The sequence below is a fragment of the Labeo rohita genome, chromosome 19, assembly GCF_022985175.1.
Source record: "Labeo rohita strain BAU-BD-2019 chromosome 19, IGBB_LRoh.1.0, whole genome shotgun sequence".
NCBI lineage: Eukaryota > Metazoa > Chordata > Actinopteri > Cypriniformes > Cyprinidae > Labeo > Labeo rohita.
Genome location: NC_066887.1, coordinates 837,437 through 862,398, shown reverse-complemented (window position 1 = coordinate 862,398; position 24,962 = coordinate 837,437). Strand labels below are relative to the sequence as shown.

At 35.3% G+C, this 24,962-nt stretch overlaps 1 protein-coding gene across 2 annotated transcripts; it reads left to right on the top strand.

The window, feature by feature from the left end:
- The first annotated feature begins 396 nt into the window (after positions 1–396).
- LOC127182196 (histone H3-like centromeric protein A) lies at positions 397–11,618 on the top strand. 2 transcript variants are annotated; one of them, XM_051137351.1, is made up of 5 exons: positions 397–517; positions 747–895; positions 4,754–4,869; positions 5,015–5,089; positions 11,159–11,616. In XM_051137351.1, exons 2-5 carry the CDS (start codon positions 778–780, stop codon positions 11,285–11,287), a joined length of 438 nt encoding a protein of 145 aa, XP_050993308.1. In that variant the 5' UTR covers positions 397–517; positions 747–777; the 3' UTR covers positions 11,288–11,616. The 2 variants fall into 2 exon arrangements, with proteins under 2 accessions (XP_050993308.1, XP_050993307.1); XM_051137350.1 differs by lacking the exon at positions 397–517 and adding an exon at positions 524–671 and having other exon boundaries at positions 11,159–11,618.
- The last annotated feature ends 13,344 nt before the right edge of the window (positions 11,619–24,962 follow it).

The window sequence follows — 24,962 nt, the reverse complement described above, 5'->3', positions numbered from 1 at the left end:
GTAATCTGATATTTTACTTTAAAAAAAAAAAAGTCCCCAAACGTCCCGTACGAGTCTGAAATCCACACTGAACGTCCTTTTTTAAAAGTCTTACTAAACTTCCTTAGCCAACCAATAAGACACAACTATGATTGGTGTATTTGAGCCAGCGCTTAGAAAAGTAACAAGAACCATAGGATGAGCTTTTTGCGCTAAAGCCCTCCTCCATCGCGCCTTGTTTTTATTGCTTCTTGACTCTAACTCTCATTCTATTTCTTCGAAATATATAAATATACATATATATTTAGATATATTTATAACTTTATTACTGGTGCTTAGTAATACACACCATAACAGAACTGTGTTGTAGCAAACATCCCTATAAAATAAGTTAATGGAGTGGTCCAATCAAATGTCTCTTCATGACGTCATGCGCGTGCTGGCTCTTTCATTGGCCAGAGGACTGTGTTGGCAGCGTGTAGCGCTGTTTGAATTCGTGTATGATAGAAAACATCAAAACTGCGACATTGAGTAACTGGTAAATAATGTGCTGGTTTTATGTGCTTTGATTGCATGATACGTGTACACTGCATAAAACAGACGTGCCCAGAATAGAGAGAACGTGTCTGACGTCGCGCAGTCGATTACTTTTGATAGCTTTGTATGGGAACTGAAGAATTCCCATATTTAACGTGAGATTAGCAAATTGAATTTACGTATTGGCGTGGGTTCACGCGCGACTAACAGTTGCTGCTGGTGTGTTGCAGTGTAGTGCTGTTGATCTGATATTGTGTGACGATGCGGCACAATAAATCGGCGCATAAGCGAAAGCCTTCGACCCCCAGACGCAGATCTCCCCCCGGGCCGCCGCCACCACCGTCAACATCCAGAACCCGGCGCACTAGCGGACCCTCCGGTGAGATTTTTCACACTGGCTTCCTTCTCTTAGCAGTGTGTGTAATGCAAGCACACTAAAAAGTTTGCATGTTTATAGGTCAGGTGGGTGATGTAGTGCTTAAAGACATAAATATCATCATCAATATTATCATAATGTAAACTTCCATTCTGATCATGTGATTATTTACACCAGCAAATCAAGAGAGCCTGCAGTGTTTGTCTGTTTTAAAATATAACCATTGCTGGGTGGGTTACTTACAAAATTGTTATCCGTTACTGATTTTAAATTACATGACAAAATATGTACTTGGTAACGTAAACTATTTAATACACATTTTAGGTAATGCAATCAGAATACTCTTAGATTACTTATTGATCTCGTTTTTCACATTGCTTTAAATATGGATGTCTTGTACCATGTTGATATAAAGTACAAAAAGTAAGAAACATCATGACAACATGAAGTGCATAAAGCATTATATTAGGTTAAGGTTTCCCAAACTGGGGTTTGTGAGAGAACTGCAGGGGGTTTAAGAGTTTGATGAAAAGCTAATAATAATTTGTTAAATCATAAAAATGTTAAAGTCATTAAAAATCAACCAAAACAGTTTACTAAAAAATGAAATATTGTATTTGTTAACCTGCACGTCATGTGGCCATAACCAGTGTGGGAGAACCAAAGAACATGCAAATGAGATATTTAGGGTAAGTGTACCCATTAAGCCCATTTAAGCCTACTTTCGTCTTTGAAGTCAAATTTAAAAAAGGGAAAATCATATCTAGTCATTATTTTAACCAATCCAATGATTTGTTCATTCACTGACATTTTTTATTGCATACCAATCACGTTTGGCAATGTTGAGTTAGCCCCACTTATGTGCATGCTGTCTCGGGGTACCTCATGCAGAGATACCAAAAATCTTTTGGGACCTTCAGAAATCAACACTTTTCTGAAATTTTCAGCCACTTCTTTAAGTACGTTGATGTTGTGTCAAATAAGATAAAAATGTATTGTTGTTTTGTTTATGAACAAATAGTTCGTCACACACTGTGGAACCATTTATGTGTTTCAATGAGGGATCCCTCTAATTACAAACTTTGATCAAGTTTATTGTGTGCTTTTACCTTACTAACCTTTTACCTTACCTTACTTACTACCTTAATTTGCAACTGTATTTAGGCCTACAAATTACACACTGTGTAGCACCATTATATAATGAGTGTCTGCGATGTTTGATAATACAAAAATCGGTAACACTTTATTTTACGGTTTCTTAACTAGTGGTTTATTAGCATGCATATTACTAGAATATTAGCCATTTATTAGTAATAATTAAGCATATATTAATGCCTTATTCTACATGACCTTATTCTACATCCCTAATCCTACCTAATACCTAAACTTATCAACTACCCTACTAACTATTAATAAGCAGCAAATTAGGAATTTATTGAGGGAAAAGTTGTAGTTAATAGTGAATAAGTGTTACCTATTCTAAAGTGTTACACAAAAAATGATAGAGGCATGTCACCTTTATCAAGAGGGCACAGTAAAAAAAAAAAAATATCAAAACCATTTGGAGTGGGCAGAAAATCTTTTCAGGAGTGAGTGAAGGCCAAGATCAGAGTTGATGCCCATCAGGGATGGGACTTCAGCGGTAGAAAGCAAGATTTCAGAGTGTAGACTGTAAACAAGAAGGAAGATTGTTTTATAGGCTAAGTGTAAAATGAAAGAAGGAAAAATGTGAGGTGATCTAAACGTGGTTTAGACTAGTGTGGCTTTTTACAGTCCTTACAGGTCCTGTGTGGCCAGGTGATGAGTGTTAGCAAACATTAGTAAAAGGAATTTTTAAACACTTCTGTGTCAATGAATAAATATATTGATGTTTTACTTCTTTATATATATATATATATATGATGTTCATGTCTTTCTGTCTTCAGTTGTGTAGAAATTATCTCCATATAATGGACTTCATTTGTGCCCTGATTTTGAACTTCCAAAATGTAGTTTAAATGCAGCTTCAAATGGCTCTAAACGATCCCAGCCGAGAAATTTTTATTTATTTTTTTTCCGGAAAATAAAAATTTGTTTACTTTTTAAGCACAAAAGCTCGTGTAGCACAGGCTCTGGGATGTGCGTCCATGACACTACGTACTATTAAATCACATCGAAAGCTCACACGGAACTACAGACCCAGTGTTTACAAAGCGAACATGCAAAGACTAAGAAAGTGCAAGTAAGTCAAACGCTGTTTACAAACAAAAAGGTACAATGATGTTGGATGATTCTGAAGTTGTAGGAGAAAATGAGATGGAGTTTTTCGCCATACTCTACCTTTTTGAGCTGTAGTACACAGATGATGAACTTAGATGTGATTTCTAGTGTCGTGGATGTGCATCCCAGAGCCTGTGCTACACAAGCTTTTGTGCTTAAAAAAAAATATACACATTTTTATTTTTCTAAAAGAATGACCAATCGTTTCGCTAGATAAGACCCTTCTTCCTCGGCTCAGATCATTTAGAGCCTTTTGTAGCTGCATTTAAACTACATTTTGAAAGTTCAAAGTCGGGGCACCAATGAAGTCCATTATATGGAGAAAAATCCTGAAATGTTTTCCTCAAAAACCATAATTTCTTTATGACTGAAGACAGAAAGACATGAACATCTTGGATGACAAGGGGTTGAGTAAATTATTTGTAAATTGTTGTTTTGGAAGTGGAGTTCTCCTTTAATGTGTACACTTACCCTAATTATTAAAATAATTAGGGTACTGCAGGGTACTTCAAGTAAATATATTAGGTGACAGAGGATCAGGTAAGGAAAAGAAATTTGTGAATTTATGAATTTGTGCTTTTTAGTGTGTTTGAAAAACAAAAGCCTTCAAAAGACACATAAATACATGGATATATAACCTACAGAGAGATGATTCAAATACAATTGCTCATCATTAGTTGATGCAATATTGAAAAGCTCCTTAAACCTGTAACGATTTTTGCGAGTCCAGTGGTTAAATGCTGTCGCCACCTGACTAATGAAGGTAACTACAAATGTTCACAAAACTAGAAGACTGAGTGTATATATGCGGTAGGCTATTTTAGGACGATAAAAAAGAGGAATTAGGCACAGTGAATCAATTATGAATAAATTACAGCTATTGTGTAAATGATATGTACTCATGTAATCCATAAAAAAGTAACTAGTCTGATTACGAGTATTTTAAAATATAATTTAATCTAATTACAAATTACTAAATTATTGGGATTGGATTATGTAATCAGTTACTACCCAGCTCTGAATATAACTTACAATTTCTCAATAGTGAGCAAATTCTGAATACAAATGAGGTAACCTTACATTTCTGCAGGCTTAGGTAAGCAGGTTAGGTAAATGGGTACGTGAGCAGATAACTTTAATACACGTGATACATAACGAACAATAATAAATATGAAAGCAAGCAAAAAAAATTGTATAAAGTCACACGCAAACACAGCACATTGAGACATTTTTTTGTTTGTTTGTTTAAGCAGTCTTTCTTTTTTTAATTGATATTTATTGCCAAAAAGCAACATAATTTGTGTTCGCTGTAATAGTAAAACTTATTTAAAGATTAAAAGATAAGAAAATATTTTTTACAAATGATTTTACAACCAGCAGGTGGCGACACGCACTGAATATAAGTCTTTTTAATGTCCATTTCCAATGTAATGGATTCATGCTCTGTTGAGAATGTCTTGACTGAAAACATTTTTGGTTTATGGGACAGTTATATTGACCTGACTGTCTGTAATCCCGTCCAGGTGAACTGAACATGTACAAAGTGAAATGTATGCCAAAGCATTAGCTAACTGATTGCTGTCAATGTGCTGTCTTTACTAGAAGCATCCCCACGCAAGAAACGCAAGTTTCGCCCTGGTACTCGAGCTCTCATGGAGATACGCAAGTATCAGAAGTCTACTGATCTGTTGCTGCGCAAGGCCCCGTTTTCACGACTGGTAATACTGCTTCAGTGTCTCCTTCAACAGCCAATTAAGATCCCATGACAAACCTTTTGACACATAATAATTTGAAACATAAACAAGCTAATTACATTGATGTAACGGTAATGTAAATAATTTTTTTTTTTTTTTTACCTGACAGGTGCGAGAGGTGTGTCAGACATTTAGTCGAGAGCACATGATGTGGCAGGGATATGCTCTAATGGCTTTACAGGAGGTAGGTGTCAATTAAAAAAGATTTATTATAAAATGTAGGGTTCCAGCCCTGGGTGCTGATTGGTCCGTTGCAATCGCTACTATATAAAACTTTTTCCTGAGTAACCGATGAGTGGCGCCATGAAGGATTCTAACTTCTGTTTGGGTGCTTTCGTGATCTGATCTCCATAGAAATCCATTTTTAAAACAGACTGAATTTAAACTTTTTGAATATAACTAAATATAAAAATGTGTGCAGGTTTTAGTTATGGTATCAGCTAGGAAAATGTGTTAATTTGACTAGAAACACTAGAGACCACTGAAACTTCCGCATTCAGACAGTTCCAACTGTAAACTGTTAATTAAAGGGGTGCTGTTGTGCTCTTTCACTTTTCGAACTTTAGTCAGTGTGTGTATCTTTGGCCATAAAAAAAGTTCTACAAAGTTACAAATCTCAAAGTCTGTTTGGACTACTACATTTGTTTTCCGCATGCAATGATGTCATACTGTGGCCCATTAGAATATCATTAAATTAAATCCCGCCCATGGAAATTTGAATTGTTGGAGGGAGGGTAGGGACGAGGTGGGGGATTAGCCTAACTTTAGCCATGCAGTCTGAGAACCACTTCAAAGAGCCGCAGCACAGTGGGTATAAACATAAACATTGACTAGAGCGGCCGCTTCAGAGCAGTAACGCGTCGCAGATGTGTGCAGTGTGTGGTAAGAGATTTATTCATCATACAGTGTAGATAGCTTCACTTATAACATGAGTGTTTTTTAAAATGCATAAACTTGCACTAGAATAGGCTAGGCTAATCAGTGATGATGTTCTTTGATAATGTTAGGTTGCTTTTAGCCTTAGGCTGGAGCTTTTTTCGGGCAATGAAACTATGTAAATAATTAAATACATCTGCACGATAGTATCATGTATTGGCGATGTCGCAGGCTGACGATATGACCCAACACTACTGTAGCGAATTATTTACTCACCCTCCATGCATCCTAGGTGTATATGACTTCCTTCTTTTCTTGCTGCTTTGACAAGGGGCGTGGCAGTACTGAAACACCATCTAAGCTGTTTGCCAATCGCAATGCAGTGGGACAGATAACCAATCACAACACATTTTGTTTTTCGGAAGGCGGGCCTTCATCAAACCCGAAACTAACCGAGCCATATGTGCCAGGCTGGGAGAAATGTATTGTAATAATGTAAATTATGTTAAAAAGTAATGCGTTTTTCGAACCACCAAGCATGAAAACATGTTCTAGTTCTAGTCCAAAACAAAATCAAGACTTTAACTAATAAAATTTGTGTCTTCTGTATTTTTATTATGTGTGAAGGTGAATGTTAGTAAATGTGCAGCTGTCATGTCACTCTAAAATCAAGAAGATTTAAACTTTTTCTTGAAAAAACAAAAACAAAACTATATATATATATTTTTTTAATATTTTATTATTTAAGACAAAGGTAATAAAAAAAAGTCTCTCAAAAAAGGTTCTCATTACTGTAATTTAGTTTCAACAGAAAGTTGAAGGCTGTAATAGTAAAGTTGTTCACAGGATAAGAAATACAGTTTTCCACAATTAGCTCTGTACCATTTGCAAAAACTATTGGATCACAATCCCTTTAACGCTTTACTTATTTTAACCATTTTCATGTTAAAAATAAATAATGTTAACACATGTAACTTTCAAATTGAAAACCACTTTCAAACTGTGGTGTAAATGCCGACTAATTGGTTAATTAACAAGACTACTGCTCTTTTAAGCCTTTTAATATTTCTATGATGGTTGTGACTGTTGCTCCCAAAACTTTTATTCAAGATGTAAATTGTTCATATTTAGAAAATGATCAAAGAACGAAAGTTTCAGTCACTTGAGTTAACGCAAGCTCACTGAATTTAACACTGGTTTGTAAGCCAATCTGTTTTAGCAATATGCCATTATAACAGTTTCACCTGACGGTGCTCTTGCATTCATTTGAGGGTTCTTAGCACCCCTTTAGAAACCAGGGCCCTTATTCACAAAACATTTTAGCTTACCGCTAAGAGTTTTTAGCTAAGAGTTTTCTCTTAAAACCAGTTCACAAAGCTGCTGAGACAAACTTTTAATAAGGAATAGAGAGAAGTCTTAAGCTAAGAGTAAGGGCGGGGTTGACCTCGTTGCTATGAATGATGTCAGCATGCTTACTAACTATGCACACAATGATTGGCTGATAGAGGAGGGGTCTCTGTCAGAGAATTGTTCATGGAAATATTGTAGAGCATGATATTGTGTTGCAATATTAAAATAAAGGTTTAAAATGTTTTGCCACATTCAAATAAAGATTTTTAAATGCAGGCTAAGTGTCACTAATTAAACAAGTATGTGTTCAGCTGATTGTCAGCCTCTTACATGTGTGCTTCTCTTAAACAATTAGCGGCTATGCATGTAAACAGCCTTTTAATTAACAGAATAGAATAATCATAGCTGATAGTAAGACATGCAAACGTAAAAGAAAACCAAACTGGATGTAAGAACAGCTGTTACTTCTTGCCCAACTTGACAATGAAAATGTCATAGGATATAATCACAGGAAAATTTAGAGTTGAGAGAACCTCCAAAACCAAGCTGTATTAGAAAACATATTTAAACATTTAAGTTTAAAAACAATAGCAACCATCATGGAATTCTTAGTGGTTTTACTGAATATAATGGGAATTGTACTGGTTTTTATGGTAACTGTAATGACTGTTGGTCTCTACTAGTAATTGGTCACCTTCTATATAATCAAAGGAAAAAACTGTCCCTAACAAATTCTACAACAGTCACAGTACCCCCCGTGATTAAGGTGTTGCCTATTTAAAAGCTCATTACCATCAAATGTTTTTAAAATATTTTAGGATAAGCCATTTTGGGATAGTTTGGGATTTGGTCTTAGTGACTTAGGAATCCTCTTCACTACTCCTAACGTTTCATGGCTTTAGGAGCTAGTTTTGGCCCTAAAACACTTAGAGCAAAAATGTAGGAGTCCTACATTTAGGACTGACATGCCCATTATTTTAAAGATTTTCTCCTAAATGGTCAAGTTATGAGCTACTTTTAGCCTTAAGATGTTTTGTGAATACGAGCCCTGACCTAAGGTTGGGTGTTGTTACAATATTATCAGTTCCGATTCTGCTTATCGATTCCGATTCTTGTCTATTCCTAGTTTCGATTCCAGTGTGAATAAATTATATCTATCATATTTATTTTTATGTTTCTTTTTTTGCTAAACATTTAGTTGCAGCTGAATACCATGAACAAAATTCACTTAAGAGCTGTTTGCAAAACAGAGCTGTGTGATTCTGGATAAATGAACTACTTGCATTGAGCCTCGTGACGCACTTCTGTTTCGAAAGTTTCCGGCTCAGTTATTTCCGGTTATGTACATTTTCAATGTGCTGTAATCATCTAGTTGACTTAAACGCCTAATAAAATGAGATTTCGCCGGATGATTTCACATTCGGACATATTTAGAGACAGGAGAAGACACATTCTGATGATTACTGAGTACAGAATTTTCCAAACTCAACGGAACGTGAAGTTTTAATCCAACATAAACCGATGTGAGAAGCGAAAGAAAGCGGTGGCTGGTGATCACAGGTGATTGTTCACCACGGGGTGTCAGTGCTCTACAGAGGCCTAATCGACATGCTGCAGTTTGTGAGATGTGATGAATAAGATCACAATGAGCCTTTATTTATCTGTATTAAATATGTTAGTTATGTAGGTGCGCTGAACCCTAAGCGGAAACTCCCGAGCCGTAACAAGTAGAACGCGGAAGTAGTTGTGCAAGTAGACCATTGGGTTATTCTTGTTTTTTTCAAAATGGAAGTTGTGGTTCTCTTACGACTCTGAAGAAAAAACGTTAGACAACTAAACAAAATCACATGTAGGCCTAATTTATAAGTAAATGATTTAGTGATTCACTCAAGATTTACTTTGTTCGTTACTGGATGAATCAGTGTTTTTGAATGAATGATCAAAGACAATACATTATTAACAGCCATCTTTCGCCATCACTGGCGTAACAAAATAATCAATAAATCTTTAACATTATTCGGAAAATCAAATTAACTTTAAAAAGGATGATTGACTCTACTGTGATCTCTACCGTACACATCAGAGTTTATATCCGGACTACGAACTTTACTGCGAGCAAAATCCTGGCCGATCGTTAGTTTGGGTCCTCACAGATGGAAAAGAAAGAAAGAAAGAAAGAACCGCATATGGGAATCGAACAGGCGGAATCGAAATTTTAATTTCACAAGAAGTATCCGATTCCTGGCCTTAAGTATCCGATTCTGGAATCGGAATTCATTTTAGACACCCAACCCCGCCCCCTCACTGATATGTGATCGGTCTGGGTATTATTTTACATGGACAGAGTTTTTCTGAAACACACTCGAAGCAGTTGATCAGTCGCGACAGACTGGGATTTTTGGAAGGTGTGTTTTAAAGAAATCGAAACTAAAACATGCAGACAGAAACGGCATGCAGTGCACACTATCCAAGCACAAACAAAAGTTTTTAACGAATTTACCTGTTGCACTTTACGCTACGAAATTAAACAGTTTTCAAATTTTGTACATAAAGCATGTTGTTAATAATATTGATTGTCCATAAAATTAACTCTACTGTAGCCTACTAATGTTTTTTGTGATTATCGTTTTTTTTTTCTGCAAGGAAAGCAGCAGATCAACATGGTCTGCCTTAAAACCATTCCTTTGTGCTGTCATTTTTATTGCTAGCGGGTTAGAAAACTCTCTCAGCATGATCACTGGTCCTAGAAACTCAGAGATATCTCCTATTATTCTCCTTTTATTAAATGGTTATGTTCATGTTTATTACAGTCAGGGCCAGGTTTACCTTTTACTGTGAAAAGAGTTTTTGCCCCCCACTCCCTTCCTATTACTGAATAACATGAACTCTAAAACAGCCCCAACATTAAAAATATGAGCCGCTTACCAAATTTAGTTGGTTTAACCATTTTACCATTACTGTATTGATATTTACAAGCCACCAAGTTGTTTGTAAATATTTATGCAGTCGACCCCCTCAAAGTGGGTCGCACCGAATCTGCTGTATCCTAAAGGTGACCAGATTGCTTTGAGTGGACAAAATATCTTTGAAATTTCATTTCTCATCTATGAATTAAAAAAATGGGGACAATACGTTTAAAACTGAAAACAGTTTGTAGCAGCTATTGTAAACCACTAACAGTTCAAAACAATATCAAACTGAATTATGACTTTACAAAAATGCATTGCAAAATATGTATAAAAAATAATATGCAAAAATATGAGATTATAAATTAAACTGTTTTTAACAGTATTTTTTAATTGTATTTAATATTAATTTTTTGTTTTCGGAAATTTGTCTTACTGTCCTTAATTAGACTTACTTAGCATTTTAGCATAGCATGTCTGGGTGTACCATCACTATGTGATTTGTGGGCTGATTCTGATTTTATCATGTTATCTTTTTGTTGGAACAGGCCCCCGGCATGGGCGAACATAGGCATGTGCCTAGAAAGCCTATGCAATTACGTACTTATTAAAAATGTGAAAGTGTTTATTCTGAAATTGAAATACAGATTTCTGCTTTGAAATGTATAATAATGATAATAATGTATTGCATATATAGGTGCCTTTCCAGGGTACTCAAGAGCACCTTACAGCAAAATCAGTAAAATACAAAGAAATACAAATGATAAACTACAATATAATTTCTACAAAACATAGTCAGTGTAACCATACTGAAGCCAAAAGTCAAATATATACAGCTAATCCAAACAAGTTAGTTTTACACTGTTGTGTGTGTGATGATAGAGTGAGTCACAGCAAATCTGAACTTGCGTTCACAGCATGTTAGTACGTTAATACCGGGTAATGTGTCTAGGCAGACTGCTTTGAAAAACAGAAACTAAATCTACATTGTGATTAACTCTCACAATTAATTTCTCATTCACAGTTCATATTGTCATATATTTGTTTTGCAGTATGTAATTTTTATTATAATCAATTACAGTACATTATGGTTTAATTATTGCTTTTTCATGTGTTTTTAGGCTGCAGAAGCATTCATGGTCCGTCTGTTTTCTGATGCCAATCTTTGTGCCATTCATGCCAAGAGAGTGACATTGTTTCCACGTGACATACAACTCGCCCGGCGAATCAGAGGTGTTGAAAACATGTAAAGTTTGGATGTTCTCTCTCTCTTGTTGTTGTTTTGTTTTTAGATAAATTTCCTTACAGACAGAAATGTGTGGACATTTTCTATATTTGCTGGTGTGTAATCTGTTTTCAGACCTCAAATCAAATGTTAAAACGGTTGCATATATGCAGGCAAAGAAACCAAATGTTCATATGGCATCATAGTGTGTTGATGATGAACCAGTTTTGAAACTTTTTTTTTTTTTAGAATTGTAATATAAAACATTTTATTTTGTGTTGTAAAGTTGCAAAGTTTGTTCTGATGATGTTTGCTGATAATAAACCAATGTTTGCAGTAGTGCAGTTTGTGTTGGTAGCACTTTGGCCAGTCCACATCAGAATATTGAAGTGTTTTAATAAGCTTGGTTCTTAAATTGCATTATGATAATATACTATCTATATTCTTGAAGATTTTGCACATGGACTGCTAACTTCCTGCTAAACTGTGCTGTATCCGTTCACTCCCAAACACCACATTATCAAAATTTCAGAGTTAATTTCAGTCCTTTTTTATCTGATTAGATACAGCACTGTGATGTTTCGCTGTTCGGTATCTAGATGGCAGAGTCTAGAACCCACAGGACATGTATCCCAAGAGTAGGAAGGAATGCAAAGAGATTGATATTAGTGTAGGTGACGACCGTCTTGACCAGGGTTGCCGAACTCCTGGAGGGCCTCAGTCTGTACCCCCTCTGAGGCACCACTCCTGTCCCCACCCTCTATCACGTTCAAAATAAATAAATATATATATAAAAAGATATAAAGGCAAGGCAAGTTTATTTATATAGCACATTTCATACACAATGATAATTCAAAGTGCTTTACACAAAAGGAAGTAAAATAATAATCACAACAACAATAAAACAAGGAATTTAAAAACTTTTAAAATGATTTAAAATTTATTTAAAATAAGTTTAAGACATTTAAAAACAGAAAATGATTATATATAGTGCAGTCAGTTCGGACGTAGCACAGTGCTCATTTAGTAAATGCACAGCTAAACAGATGAGTTTTGAGTCTAGATTTAAATGTAGCTAATGTTTTAGCACATTCAGTCTCTTCTGGAAGCTGATTCCAACTGTGGGCAGCATAACAGCTAAAATCAGATTCCCTTTGTTTGGTGTGAACCCTTGGTGTTTCTAACTGACTTGATCCTAATGATCTGAGTGGTCTGTTAGGTTTATATTCAGTGAGCATATCTGCAATGTATTTAGGTACTATGCCACAGTGATTTGTAAACGAATAAAAGTACTTTAAAATCAATTCTAAATATAACTGGATGCCAGTGTAAGGATCTGAGGACTGCTGTGATATGCTCACATTTTCTGGTTCTAGTCAGAATCCTGGCAGCAGCGTTCTGGATGAGCTGCAGCTGTCTAATGGTCTTCTTGGGAAGGCCAGTGAGGAGACCATTACAGTAATCCACCCTGCTTGTGATAAAGACATAAACAAGTTTCTCCACGTCTTGACTGGAAACAAAACATCTAATTCTTGCAATGTTTTTGAGATGATAGTATGCTGATTTAGTTACTGCTGAAACTAAGGTCTGACTCCAGAATCACACCAAGATTCCTGACTTGATTTTTAGTTGTTTGACCCCTGGAGTCAAGGTATGCATTCACCTTAAGAACTTCATCTTTGTTTCCAAATGCAATGACTTCAGTTTTCTCTTTGTTTAACTGAAGGAAGTTCTGGCACATCCCACTGTTAATTTCATCAATGCATTGGCAGAGGGAATCAATGGGGCTGTAGTCATTTGGCGATAAGGCTAGGTAAATCTGGGTATCATCAGCATAGCTGTAATAGGCAATTTGGTTCTTTCTCATTATTTGACTTAGTGGGAGCATATACAGGCTAAACAAGAGCGGCGCTAGAACTGAGCCTTGTGAGACTCCGCATGTCATGGACATCCATTTAGACTGATGCTCTCCTATACTCACATAATAACCTCTCCCCTCTAAGTATGAGCTGAACCAACTGAGAGCCATCCCAGAAAGCCAGACCCAGTTTTCCAGTCTCTCTAGAAGAATGTTATGATCGACAGTGTTAAACGCAGCACTGAGATCTAGTAGTACCAGCACTGATAATTTGCTAGAATCAGAATTTAGGTAAATATCATTTATTATCCTTATGAGCGCTGTCTCTGTGCTGTGATGTGCTTGGAAACCAGATTGAAAATTGTCCAGGTATCCATGTGAGTTCATTGAAAACTGATTGAAAACTACCTTTTCAATAATCTTGCCTATAAAAGGAAGATTAGATATTGGTCTATAGTTGCTCAATGTGGTGTTATCAAGATTGCTCTTTTTCAGAAGAAGCTTAACAACTGCAGTTTTCAGGGAGTTTGGAAAAGTCCCAAAAAGAAGTGAGGTGTTCACCACTTCTAAGAGATCTGCTTCTAAACAGTTTAACACACTTTTTAAAAAAGATGTGGGAAGTGTGTCGAGGTTGCAGGTTGAGGATTTAAGGTGCTGAACTATTTCTTCCAAAGTTTTGCTATCAATTGCTTCAAAAACAGACATAGTGACTTCTTTTTGAAGTTGCAGTCGAATCTGTCTGACCTCTGTCTGCATAACTTGAGGATGTGCTAACCACCTTTCTGATATTATTGATCTTCTTTGAAAAGATGGAAGCAAACTCATTGCATTTGCTGTCAGAGAATATTTCACTGGGAATCTGACTTGGGGGGTTTGTCAGTCTCTCAACAGTAGCAAAAAGAGTGTGAGTGTTGTTTAGGTTTGTTTATAAGGTTTGAGAAAAACTTCTGTCTTGCTGTGGCTAGTTCCACATTGAAAGCATGAAGGCTGTCTTTATAGATGCTGTGGTGAATTTCAAGTTTTGTCTTCCGCTACATCCGCTCAGCTTTTTGTTGTGAAGGTCTTAGAGACCTGGAGACGTTTTGGATATCTTAAAGCAGATGTTTCTCTTTATTCACATACTCGCTGCGTAGCGCTGTAGTCATCAAAGTCGTCTAACAAAATCTCAGCACAGCAGAGTATATAGGTTTGAAGTGGGAGGAGTAAATAGAAGTGGAATCAATCTAAACAAAGCATGCAAATGTGGTTCAGGAAAACAGCTCAGTTAAAGATTTTCCCAGCCTTGATCTATTTAGCATACAAGTGTCAAAGAACAAAACTTAAAGGAGAAGTCCACTTCGAGAACATGTGAATTTCAAGTTTCGTCTTCCGCCACATCCGCTCAGCTTTTCTGCACTGTCTTTTCATAATCTGTGTGTGTGTGTATATATATATATATATATATATATATACACGCTGTGTTAACTAATACACTGAGAAATTTTGTGAGGTTTGGGGGAAATATAAAATTGAATACTATCTTCATCTAATGCCATGGTTCTTGGGAGAAAAAAAAAGAAGAGGAACTGACCAACTTTAAAAAACCAAATGTTTTTTGCACATTAATTGCATTTCTTATATAAGTACAAATTAATAAATTAAAACCATTGCATGTTCATCATTAACTAAATATAGCTTAAAAACTAGTGAAAAGTGAAAGTAAAAGTGACATGTAGCCAAGTATGGTAACCCATATTCAGAATCTGTGTGGTGCATTTATCCCATCCAAGTGCACACACAGTGGAGGAAAAAAGAGATTTGGAACAGGCTACTTCTGTTCATGCTTTTGAAAACATTTTGTGATTTGATATTAAAACTTGTTCTTTACCAACCGACCAATCTGTTAAGCAAAGACACAGAATAGTCACAACAAATCTTATTGTCACCATAAATACATGAGTAAAATAGAATCATAAATATTTGGTCTGGGCTCATGTTTATAATACTACCCTGGGGTGTAGACTTACTTAAATTAGCATATTCATTTGATTCAAGCCAGGTTTTTGTCTAACAGAGTGCATCCAATTTATGCTCGGTAATGGTTTCATTAACAATTAGTGCTTTTGATGAAAGTGATGAACTTTAGAAACTGTAGAAATCTAATTGTTTTTGCCATTTTTCCTAGGATAACAAGTGTTTTGTGTCTGGTATTTTGTGGAACAGACAGTTATAAAGTAGCAAGGTGATGTAGTCGGTGTGTGTTGCAATTTATATGAAATCTCAAGGCAAGACAGTCAGCGGATGGTTTGTTAAACCAGTTAGTCAAGTACTAACACTGTGAAGACTGAGCCAGAATTTAAAGGAAAACTCCACTTCCTGAACAACAATTCACAAATAATTTACTCACCGCTTGTCATCCAAGATGTTCATGTCTTTCTGTCTTCAGTTGTAAAGAAATTATGGTTTTTGAGGAAAACATTCAGGATTTTTCTTCATATAATGGACTTCATTGGTGCCCCGATTTTGAACTTCCAAAATGTAGTTTAAATGCAGCTTCAAAGTGCTCTAAACGATCCCAGCTGAGGAAGAAGGGTCTTATCTAGCAAAACGATAATTTTTTTCGTAAAATAAAAAGTTGTTTACTTTTTAAGCACACAAGCTTAGGTAGCACAGGCTCTGGGATGCGCGTTCACGACACTACGTACTATTGAATCACGTCGAAAGGTCACGCGGAACGTAGGCGGAACTACAGACCCAGTGTTTACAAAGCAAACACGCAAAGACTAAGAAAGTGCAAGTAAGTCAAACGCTGTTTACAAACAAAAAGGTACAACGATGTCGGACGATTCTGAAGTTGTAAGAGAAAATAAGATGGAGTTTTTCGCCATACTCTACCTTTTTGAGCCGGAGTACACAGACAATGAACTTAGACGTGATTCGTAGCATCGTGGACGCGCATCCCAGAGCCTGTGCTACACAAGCTTTTGTACATTTTTTTTTTTTTTTAATAAATGACCGATCGTTTCACTAGATAAGACCCTTCTTCCTCGCTTGGGATCATTTAGAGCCTTTGAAGCTGCATTTAAACTGCATTTTGGAAGTTCAAAATCGGGGCACCAATGAATTCCATTATATGGAGACAAATCCTGAAATGTTTTCCTCAAAAAAACATAATTTCTTTACGACTGAAGACAGAAAGACATGAACATCTTGGATGACAAGCGGTGTAAATCATTTGTAAATTGCTGTTCTGGAAGTGGACTTCTCCTTTAATATGTAAGCTAATATGTTTGTGGCATTAAAGACCTGCTTCCAGTCTGATGTGATGCAGTTTTTTCTTAGTAGTGATCTGACACAGTATTTTGTAAGTATTTGCATGAGCTAAAGAACAATATATCACACTCAAAGCTAAGCAGAAGCTGAGCTTAGCTGCGAAATGTGGCATCTAGGCTTTGGGTGATGTGTCTCAGCACTGGACATACACTACCAATCAAAGGTTTTTGAACAGTAAGATTTTAAAAAGCCTTTTCTCATCACCAAGCCCATATTTACTTGACCCAAAGTACAGCAAAAAAAAAAAAAAAAACAAAAAAACAGTAACTATTTGAACCTTTGAACTATTTTTACTATTTTAATATATTTTAAAATGTAATTTATTTCTATGATTTCAAAGCTGAATTTTTAGCATCATTACTCCAGTCACATGATCCTTCAGAAATCACTCTAATAATCTAATAACTCTAATGATTTGCTTCTCAAAAAAAAAAAAAAAAAAAAAAAATAAATAAATAAAAAAGCTTTTGAATGGTATCGTGTATAATGTTACAAAAGCTTTTTACTTCAGGTAAATGCTGATCTTTCTATTCATCAAAGAAACTTGTAAAAATGTACTCAGCTGTTTTAAATATTGGTAATAATTAAAAATATAATAATAATAATATATGTTTCTTGAACAGCAAATCAGCATATTAGAATGATTTCTGAAGGATCATGTGACCCTGAAGACTGGAGTAATGATGCTGAAAATTTTAGCTTTGATCACAGGAATAAAATACATTTTGAAATATATTCAAATAGAAAGCAGATAAAAATAGTTCAGAATATTACTGCTTTTGCTATATTTTGGATGAAATAAACAGGCTTTGGTGAGCAGAGGAGAATCCTTTAAAAAACATTAAAAATCTTACTGTTCAAAATCTTTTAACTGTTAGTGTACAGCTGAAACACAGAGAGGTGATCAACAATTTTTAAGTGCAGAACACCATATGGAAGATTTACAGGGATTTCTCCCAGTCTGTATTCTTACCTATGTCCCAATAATTCATACATTTAACCTGAATTTTTAAAGAGTTATTGATATATGATAGTGTTATATAATATGGAAAATACCTTATGACCTCACTTTCAGCTTTATGCACCTGTATTGTATGACTGTTTTCATTTATATCTTCAGTAAAGATAACACTATGGAAAGATTGGGCAAGATCCACATGAACAAAGTCATCCTCTGACTGGCAGCAAAGCTTACAGACTCAACATTAAATGAACATACAGTCATATATACATTGTTGAGTTACAATGTAAAGTTGATAAGAATGTGTAATCAGAATCCCTACTCACTGAATAATAAAACCATTTTACAGGCACATCTCACATCTCTCCAATTAGTATACAAGCATTTGCTAAATGTGGCTGAATGGTGGCAAAAGCCTCTTGGTGTCCAAAGTACATTAGTGAGACACCTTTACTGAAAAAACAGCAACCCTTGACCCTTCAGACGTCTTGAATTAAAAACTCTTATCTTTATTACTAAGCAAAGTCCATAAGCTTGCAGTATTCCGCAAGATCTCAGGTGACATTAACAAGAACAATCTCACTTGAGAATATTTGTCAGTAATGTTATGTACACAAGCAGTTTAAAATAAGTTTAGTGGCATATTAAAAGTAATAATGTCAGTATACATTGTAATATTTTTGATTCATAGATTTATTTGTAGTACAGCTGAGCTGTGTCATAATTCTTTAACAGCAAATCAACATTTCTGTCACTTATTTGAATGGCAGGTACAAAATTGTATTGAAACACTTAAGCCTTCGAAAACTCGATAACAAAACTTAAAGGTGAAGTCCACTTCCAGAACAAAGATTCACATATGATGTACTCACCATCTTGTCATCTAAGATGCTCATGTTTTTCTTTCCTCAGTCATAAAGAAATTATGTTTTTTGAAGGGAAATATTTCTGGATTTTTCTCCATATAATGGACTGATATGGTGCCCCGAGTTTGAACTTCCAAAATGCAGTTTAAATGCGGCTTCAAACGATCCCAAATGCGGTTGTAAACGATCCCAGCCGAGGAAGAAGGGTCTTATCTAGCGAAACGTTATTTTCATAACAATAACTGTTTATATACTTTTTAATCTCAAATGCTCGTCTTGTCTTACCCTGCCTGAACTCTGTTTTTGTTCCGGTTCATGGCAGTTAGTGTATGTCGAAAAACTCCCATCTCATGTTCTCCCTTAACTTCAAAATCGTCCTATGTCGCTGTTTTACCTTTTTTGTTAAGGGTGTTTGATCTTCTTTGCATGTTCACTTTGCAAAGACTGGGTTGGTACTTCTGCAGCAATGTAGAATGATGTTGAAATGATTTTTTCAAAGTTGAGAGAGAAAATATGATTGGAGTTTTTCGACATACCCTAACTGTCTTGAGTCAGAATACACAGAGTTCAGGGAGACTAAGACAAGATGAGCGTTTGAGATTAAAAAGTATATAAACTGTATTATTTTTATGAAAATAACCGATCAGTTGCTAGATAAGACCCTTCTTCCTCGGGCCACATATAACCCTAAATCAGAAACAGACGTTTTTTTTTTTTTTTTTTTGGTAAAATGCAGTGAAATCAAGAATCTGTGATTTATTAATCTCTTTAAGTTTTATTTAACTGACACAAGTAGAAAGAAAATATTTAATTTCAACCACTGTTTTTACTGACCAACTTCAATGTTTTTTGTAAATATAGACAAATTTGGATTGTTGATGGCTGCAACACACTCCTAAAAAGTTGGGACAGAGGCAAAATAAAAGTGAAAAGGTTATAGAATATCCAAATTGAACTCTTTTTAAACCAGTTCTTAATAAGCAGGTGAACAGGTAATATGTGAGGGTATTATGTTTGGGTATAAAAGGACCATCTCAGTCTTTGCCAGCAAAGCCACTTGGTACCTGAGAGAAGTGTCAAACAAATCAAAAATCACATTTCTCAATGCAGAATCGCAAAGCATTTAGGTCTTCACCATCTACCACATAATACTGTGAAAAGATTCAGAGAATCCAGAGAAATCCCATTCTGTGTAGGGCAGGAAATCTGATCTTTGAGCCCTTAGATGGCATTGCATGAAAAACTCATGCTGCAGTGTTAAATATAGCCACATAAGCTCAGGAGTACTTCAGAAAACTGCTGTCATTTACTACAGTCTGCCACTGGATCCAAAAATATAACCTGAATCTATGTTACTCGATGGCAGGTCTCATTCTGCATGTGCTACAACAGCATGGTTTTGTAGACACATAAATGTGCTTGACCAGCCTGCCTGCAGTCCACCTCTGTCTCCTACTGAAAATATATGGCCCATCATGAAAAGGACAATCAGGCAACAGTGACTGTGGACTGCTGAGCAGCTGAAGTCTTGAAAAATTTCACTTGCAGAACTTAAACAATTAGTATCCTCAATTTTGAATTTCAAAAAGAAAGTTGATGTGATAAACATGTGTTGAGTGTTTTTGGAATCAAAATCAAAGCTTGTTTATACACTGCCCGTCCAAAAAAAAAGTAACACACTGTAATATTTAGTTGGACCGCCTTTAGCTTTGATTACAGCACGCATTCGCTGTGGCATCGTTTAGATAAGCTTCTGCACTGTTACAATTTTATTCCCATCCAGAGTTGCATTAATTTTTCACCATGATCTTGTGTTGATGATGGGAGAGTCGGACCACTGCGCAAAGTCTTCTCCAGCACATCCCAAAGATTCTCATTGGGGTTCAGGTCTGGACTCTGTGGCCAATCCATGTGTGAAAATGAAGTCTCATGCTCCCTGAACCACTCTTTCACAATTTGATCCCGACAAATTCTGGCATTGTCATCTTGGAATATGCCTGTGCCATCAGGGAAGAAAAATCCATTGATGGAATAACCTGGTCATTCAGTATATTTAAGGTAGTCAGCTGACCTCATTCTTTGGGCACATAATGTTGCTGAACCTAGACCTGACCAACTGCTGCAACTCCAGACCATAGCACTGCCCCCACAGGCTTGTATGGTAGGGACTAGGCATAAGGCTACACACCCGTTTAGTCCCAATCCCTTGAGTTCCCTTCGCATTGTGCATATGGAAATACTTTTACTTTCACTATTAAACATAACTGAATTCTACTGTTGTGTTTTTATGATTTGATTTCACCAAACGTTTAAGTGATAACCGGTCACAATCATTCAGGATTTTTTTCCAACCACATTTCTTCTTGGTTCCCCACTATCCTTCCAGTCTTTAAAGGGGTGCTATATTCTTTTTTCACTTTGTGAACTTTAGTCAGTGTGTGGTATGTATATTTGGGCATAAAAAAAGATCTACAAAGTTACAAATCTCAAAGTCCGCCAAAAAAGGATTGTTTTTAAGAAATCCCTTTTCAAAAACTACAACGATTCCTTTGGACTCTTTGTTTTCCGCACAACGCGGTCAATTAGAATATCATTAAATTAAATCCCGCCCACGGAAATTCAAATTGTTGGAGGGAGGGTAGGGACAAGGTGGGGGATTAGCCTAACTTTAGCCATGCAGCGCAGAGAACCGCTTCATCGGGACAGAATCAACGCTTTGTAAAAGAGCATAATAGGACCTCTTTAATAGTGTATTGGACAGTTCTTAACCCAATTTTAGTAGTTTCAGCAATCTTTATTTTCTTAGCTTGATGCATGTCAATAATTTGACCTTTCTGAAACAGATTAACATATTTTCCATTATCACAGGATGTGTCTTCCGACATGGTTGTTTAAGAAATGAGAAGCTTCTCACTGCATCAGTTAGGGTTAAATAACTGGTTGCCAGCTGAAACATAATCATCCATGCAGTAATTATCCAATGGGAGGCTCTTACCTATTTGCTAATCCAGGTGGTGACTTTGTTTTTTGGACGGGCAGTGTATTTACAGAATACAATTTATTTGGTCATTAAAAACATTGGAAATATTTTCTTTGTTTTGTCAGTTAAACAAAGATGAAAGACACTTAACAAATCACAGATTCTTTTTTTGATTGCATTTTACAAAACGTTTCAATTTTTTCTGATTTAGGGTTGTAAATATTTAAGATAAACATCTCTGTTTATATACATTGTGTAATTAATAATAAATTAATAATAATTACATTAATAATAAAATTATGTGATAATGTTTAGTGGAAGCTGAAATCTTCAACCCCTTTTTCAGCCCCTTTAAAAGCTGGACTGAAAATCACACTGAAAATCAAAGTAAAAAATTTAAATTACAGCCTGATCGAACAGCAACATGGTCCCTAAACCATCACTGACCCACCACCAAAACGGTCATGCTGGATAATGTTACAGGCAACATAATGTTCCTCACGGCATCTCCAGACTCTTTCACGTCTGTCACATGTGCTCAGTGTGAAATCTGCAGACCTGCCAGTTCTGGCCAATCAAGCTGTACAGTGCTGGGTTGTGAGCACAAGTCCCACTACAGGATGTCTGGCCCTCGTGCCACCCTCATGGAGTCTGTTTCAGTGTGGTCAGAAACATGCACACCAGTAGGCTGCTGGAGGTTATTTTGAAGGGCTCTGGCAGTACTCGTCCTGTTTCTCTATGCACAAAGGAGCAGATACCGGTCTGGCAAGTTTGTAGCGAATGGTGTTAATTATTTAACTTCTGCGGTTTGCTTCAAATTTACTTGTGCTAAAATGCAATGAAGTGGCAGAAATAAATATTTTTCATAATTTTGAATTTAGACATTTATATACAGTATATTTGGGTTTATTGTTTACAATAAATAAATATAAAACCCTTTAAGTGTGGTCTGTGTAACTCTGGAGCGGGGTCTCTCCATTTTTACTTTGTTCGTCATTCCTCTCTCTCCTAGACCAGTGAAGAATGTAACAATATCATGCCTGTCATGCTTTATGTATTAGATAAATGTTTACTGCACTCATGTTATGCTGTTTGGAAACCTGTATAGCGTGACAAGGAAACGAAAGCATGTGACAGAGAGATCTAACAGTGTCACCAACAGCATAAACATTTTTTCATTCTTCATGTTGTTTTGTAACTTGTTGATGTCCTTTTGTACAGTAATGTATGTATATGTACATGTTCATTGTATAAATGTATTTAAGAAGATACAAAATAAATAATTATTTATTACATGTCCTGAAATCTATATGTTTAGCTCCATTGCTAAATTCTATTCTGAGATCCCTGACAGGAATGCGGTTGGGTCAGTTCTGTGGCATCAGTGAGCTAAGCAAATCTGCTAAAATTTAAAAGACTGTCAAACTTTCAATGTTAGCTTGATAAAGCCTTGCCTGAAAGATAACAACGGCTTAAAGTTTGAAGGTGATAGATAGATAGATAGATAGATAGATAGATAGATAGATAGATAGATAGATAGACAGATAGATAGATAGATAGACAGATAGATAGATAGATAGATAGATAGATAGATAGATAGATAGATAGATAGATAGATAGATAATCCATTATATTACACATTTTAGGTAGTGTAATCAGACTACTTTTTAAATACTTTTAGATTACTTTTGACCTTACTTGTTTATCACATTGATTCAAATAAGATAATCTTGTACCACAGTGATAAAAATACAAAGAGAAAGAAAGCATATTTCATTCATTGTAATTAACAATATAAAGTGCATAAAACATTACATTATGTCAAGATTTCCAAAACTGAGGTTCGTGAAAGGAACTGTGGCGGTTCGTGAGTTTAATGAAAAGCTAATAATTAATATTAAATCATGAAAATGTACACACCAAACATAACACCATGTATACCAACACCAACCATTAAAAAACACTCTTTAAAAAAAAATAAAAATAACCTACATGTCATGTGACCTTTTTTTTAGGAAAATTTTACAAATTAGAAGAAAACAAAGTAGGACAAAAGACAAGATCAACTTAACTTAATAATACAATAGATAAATTATAATAATAATAATGATAAATTAAATTTAAAAAAAAAAAAGTAAATAGAAGTGTGGCTTAAGAAAACAATGAAAATGCACAGTCAGTATCATACAATAGAGTTTAACTGATAAAGAAAAACAAAACAAACAAAAAAAAGATAGAAATAAGATTCAGTCTAAGTCCAGCAATGAAACATGTTCCCTGACATATTGTTTGAAAGGACCCCAAGCTTTATTAAACTGGCTAGATGTGCCTCTTATAGTATGTTTAATTTTCTCCAACTTTAGTCATGTGACCATTAACCATTTAAAATCTCAGGGTTCAAGTAAATTTATTAGGTGAAAGAGGTTAAGATGACAAAAAAAGTTTGGGAATGCCTGCATTATATGTAAATAACAAAATGAATTTGTGCATTTTAATGTACTTAAAACACATACACTCTTAAAAATAAAGGTGCTTTAAAAGGTTCTTCACAGTGATGCCATAGAAGAACCATTTTTGGTTCCACAAAGAACCATTTAGTCAAAGGTTCTTTAAAGAACCATCTGTTTCTTACCTTTTTATAATCTGAAGAACCTTCTTTCACCACGAAGAACCTTTTGTGAAACAGAAAGATTCTTCAGATGTTAAAAGTTCTTAATGGAACCATTTAAACAAAAAAGGTTCTTCCATGGCATCATAAAGCACCTTTACTTTTAAGAGTGTAATGATACATGGTTAAATAATTCAAATAAAATAAAATGAATGTGTTTATCAGTAGTTGAGGCGCTTCTTAAACCTGTAATGATTTTTGTAAATTCAGTGGTCAAACTCAGTACTTCTCAGCTTTCTGTGTAATTACTGATGTGAATTTTTTGTGAAATCTCCACAAAACTGGAAGACTTTCTGAGTGTATGTCAGTGGTAGCTATTTTAGAACATTTAAAAGATGAAAAAGAGGGAAAATCAATAAATTATAAATTATAAATTATAAATCGTGCAATAAATAAAAAGGTAACTGTCTGATTACAAGTATTTTTAAATGTTAATCCAATTACATGTACTTAATTTTTGGAATCTGATTACATAATCCAGATTACATGTAATCAGTTACTATCCATTTCTGTCATGAATATGAAGACTTCTCTGCCATGGCCTTAAGGGAAATGTCCATCTGATGTGGTTGTCAGTTTTCAATTACAGCCATTGCTGTTTTAAGTATATTCAATGCTGCCATTGTTAGCTGGATATTCACTTTCATGAAAAAAATGTGAAAAACCATTCAGGGATATACAACATCTTGGCAATGGGGCAGAACCATTAAAGGGACGACTTTAAACCATATCTACCCCTAAAAGGTGATTATTAGTACCTTGGTGTAGTAATCTAGTAATCCATTAAGAAAAGCATTTACTACTATAAACCCAGTGATAAGTTGCTGTGCCCCTAAAGATGCAATTTTTTTCTTTTTGAGTTTTTTTTAAGACAGATGGATAGATGCTAACATTGCCTAATGATCTGAACTTTACAATGACTCTGAGACAGAAACTCCAAAATTCTTTCTGATGTTTCTGAGGCTTCCTGGTGAGTTGCAAACTCAAAATAAACTTGAGGCTTTGTGTTTGTGTGTTAGATTTCATATGTGCCCATTTTTCAGTAATTGTCCTCT

Excerpts from the sequence above, each read along its gene's own strand:
- LOC127182196 (XM_051137350.1), top strand. The coding sequence starts at position 778 with ATGCGGCACAATAAATCGGCGCATAAGCGAAAGCCTTCGACCCCCAGA. Across the intron at positions 4,870-5,014 it reads AGGCCCCGTTTTCACGACTG|GTGCGAGAGGTGTGTCAGAC; the intron begins GTAATACTGCTT and ends TTTACCTGACAG. Across the intron at positions 5,090-11,158 it reads CTCTAATGGCTTTACAGGAG|GCTGCAGAAGCATTCATGGT; the intron begins GTAGGTGTCAAT and ends ATGTGTTTTTAG.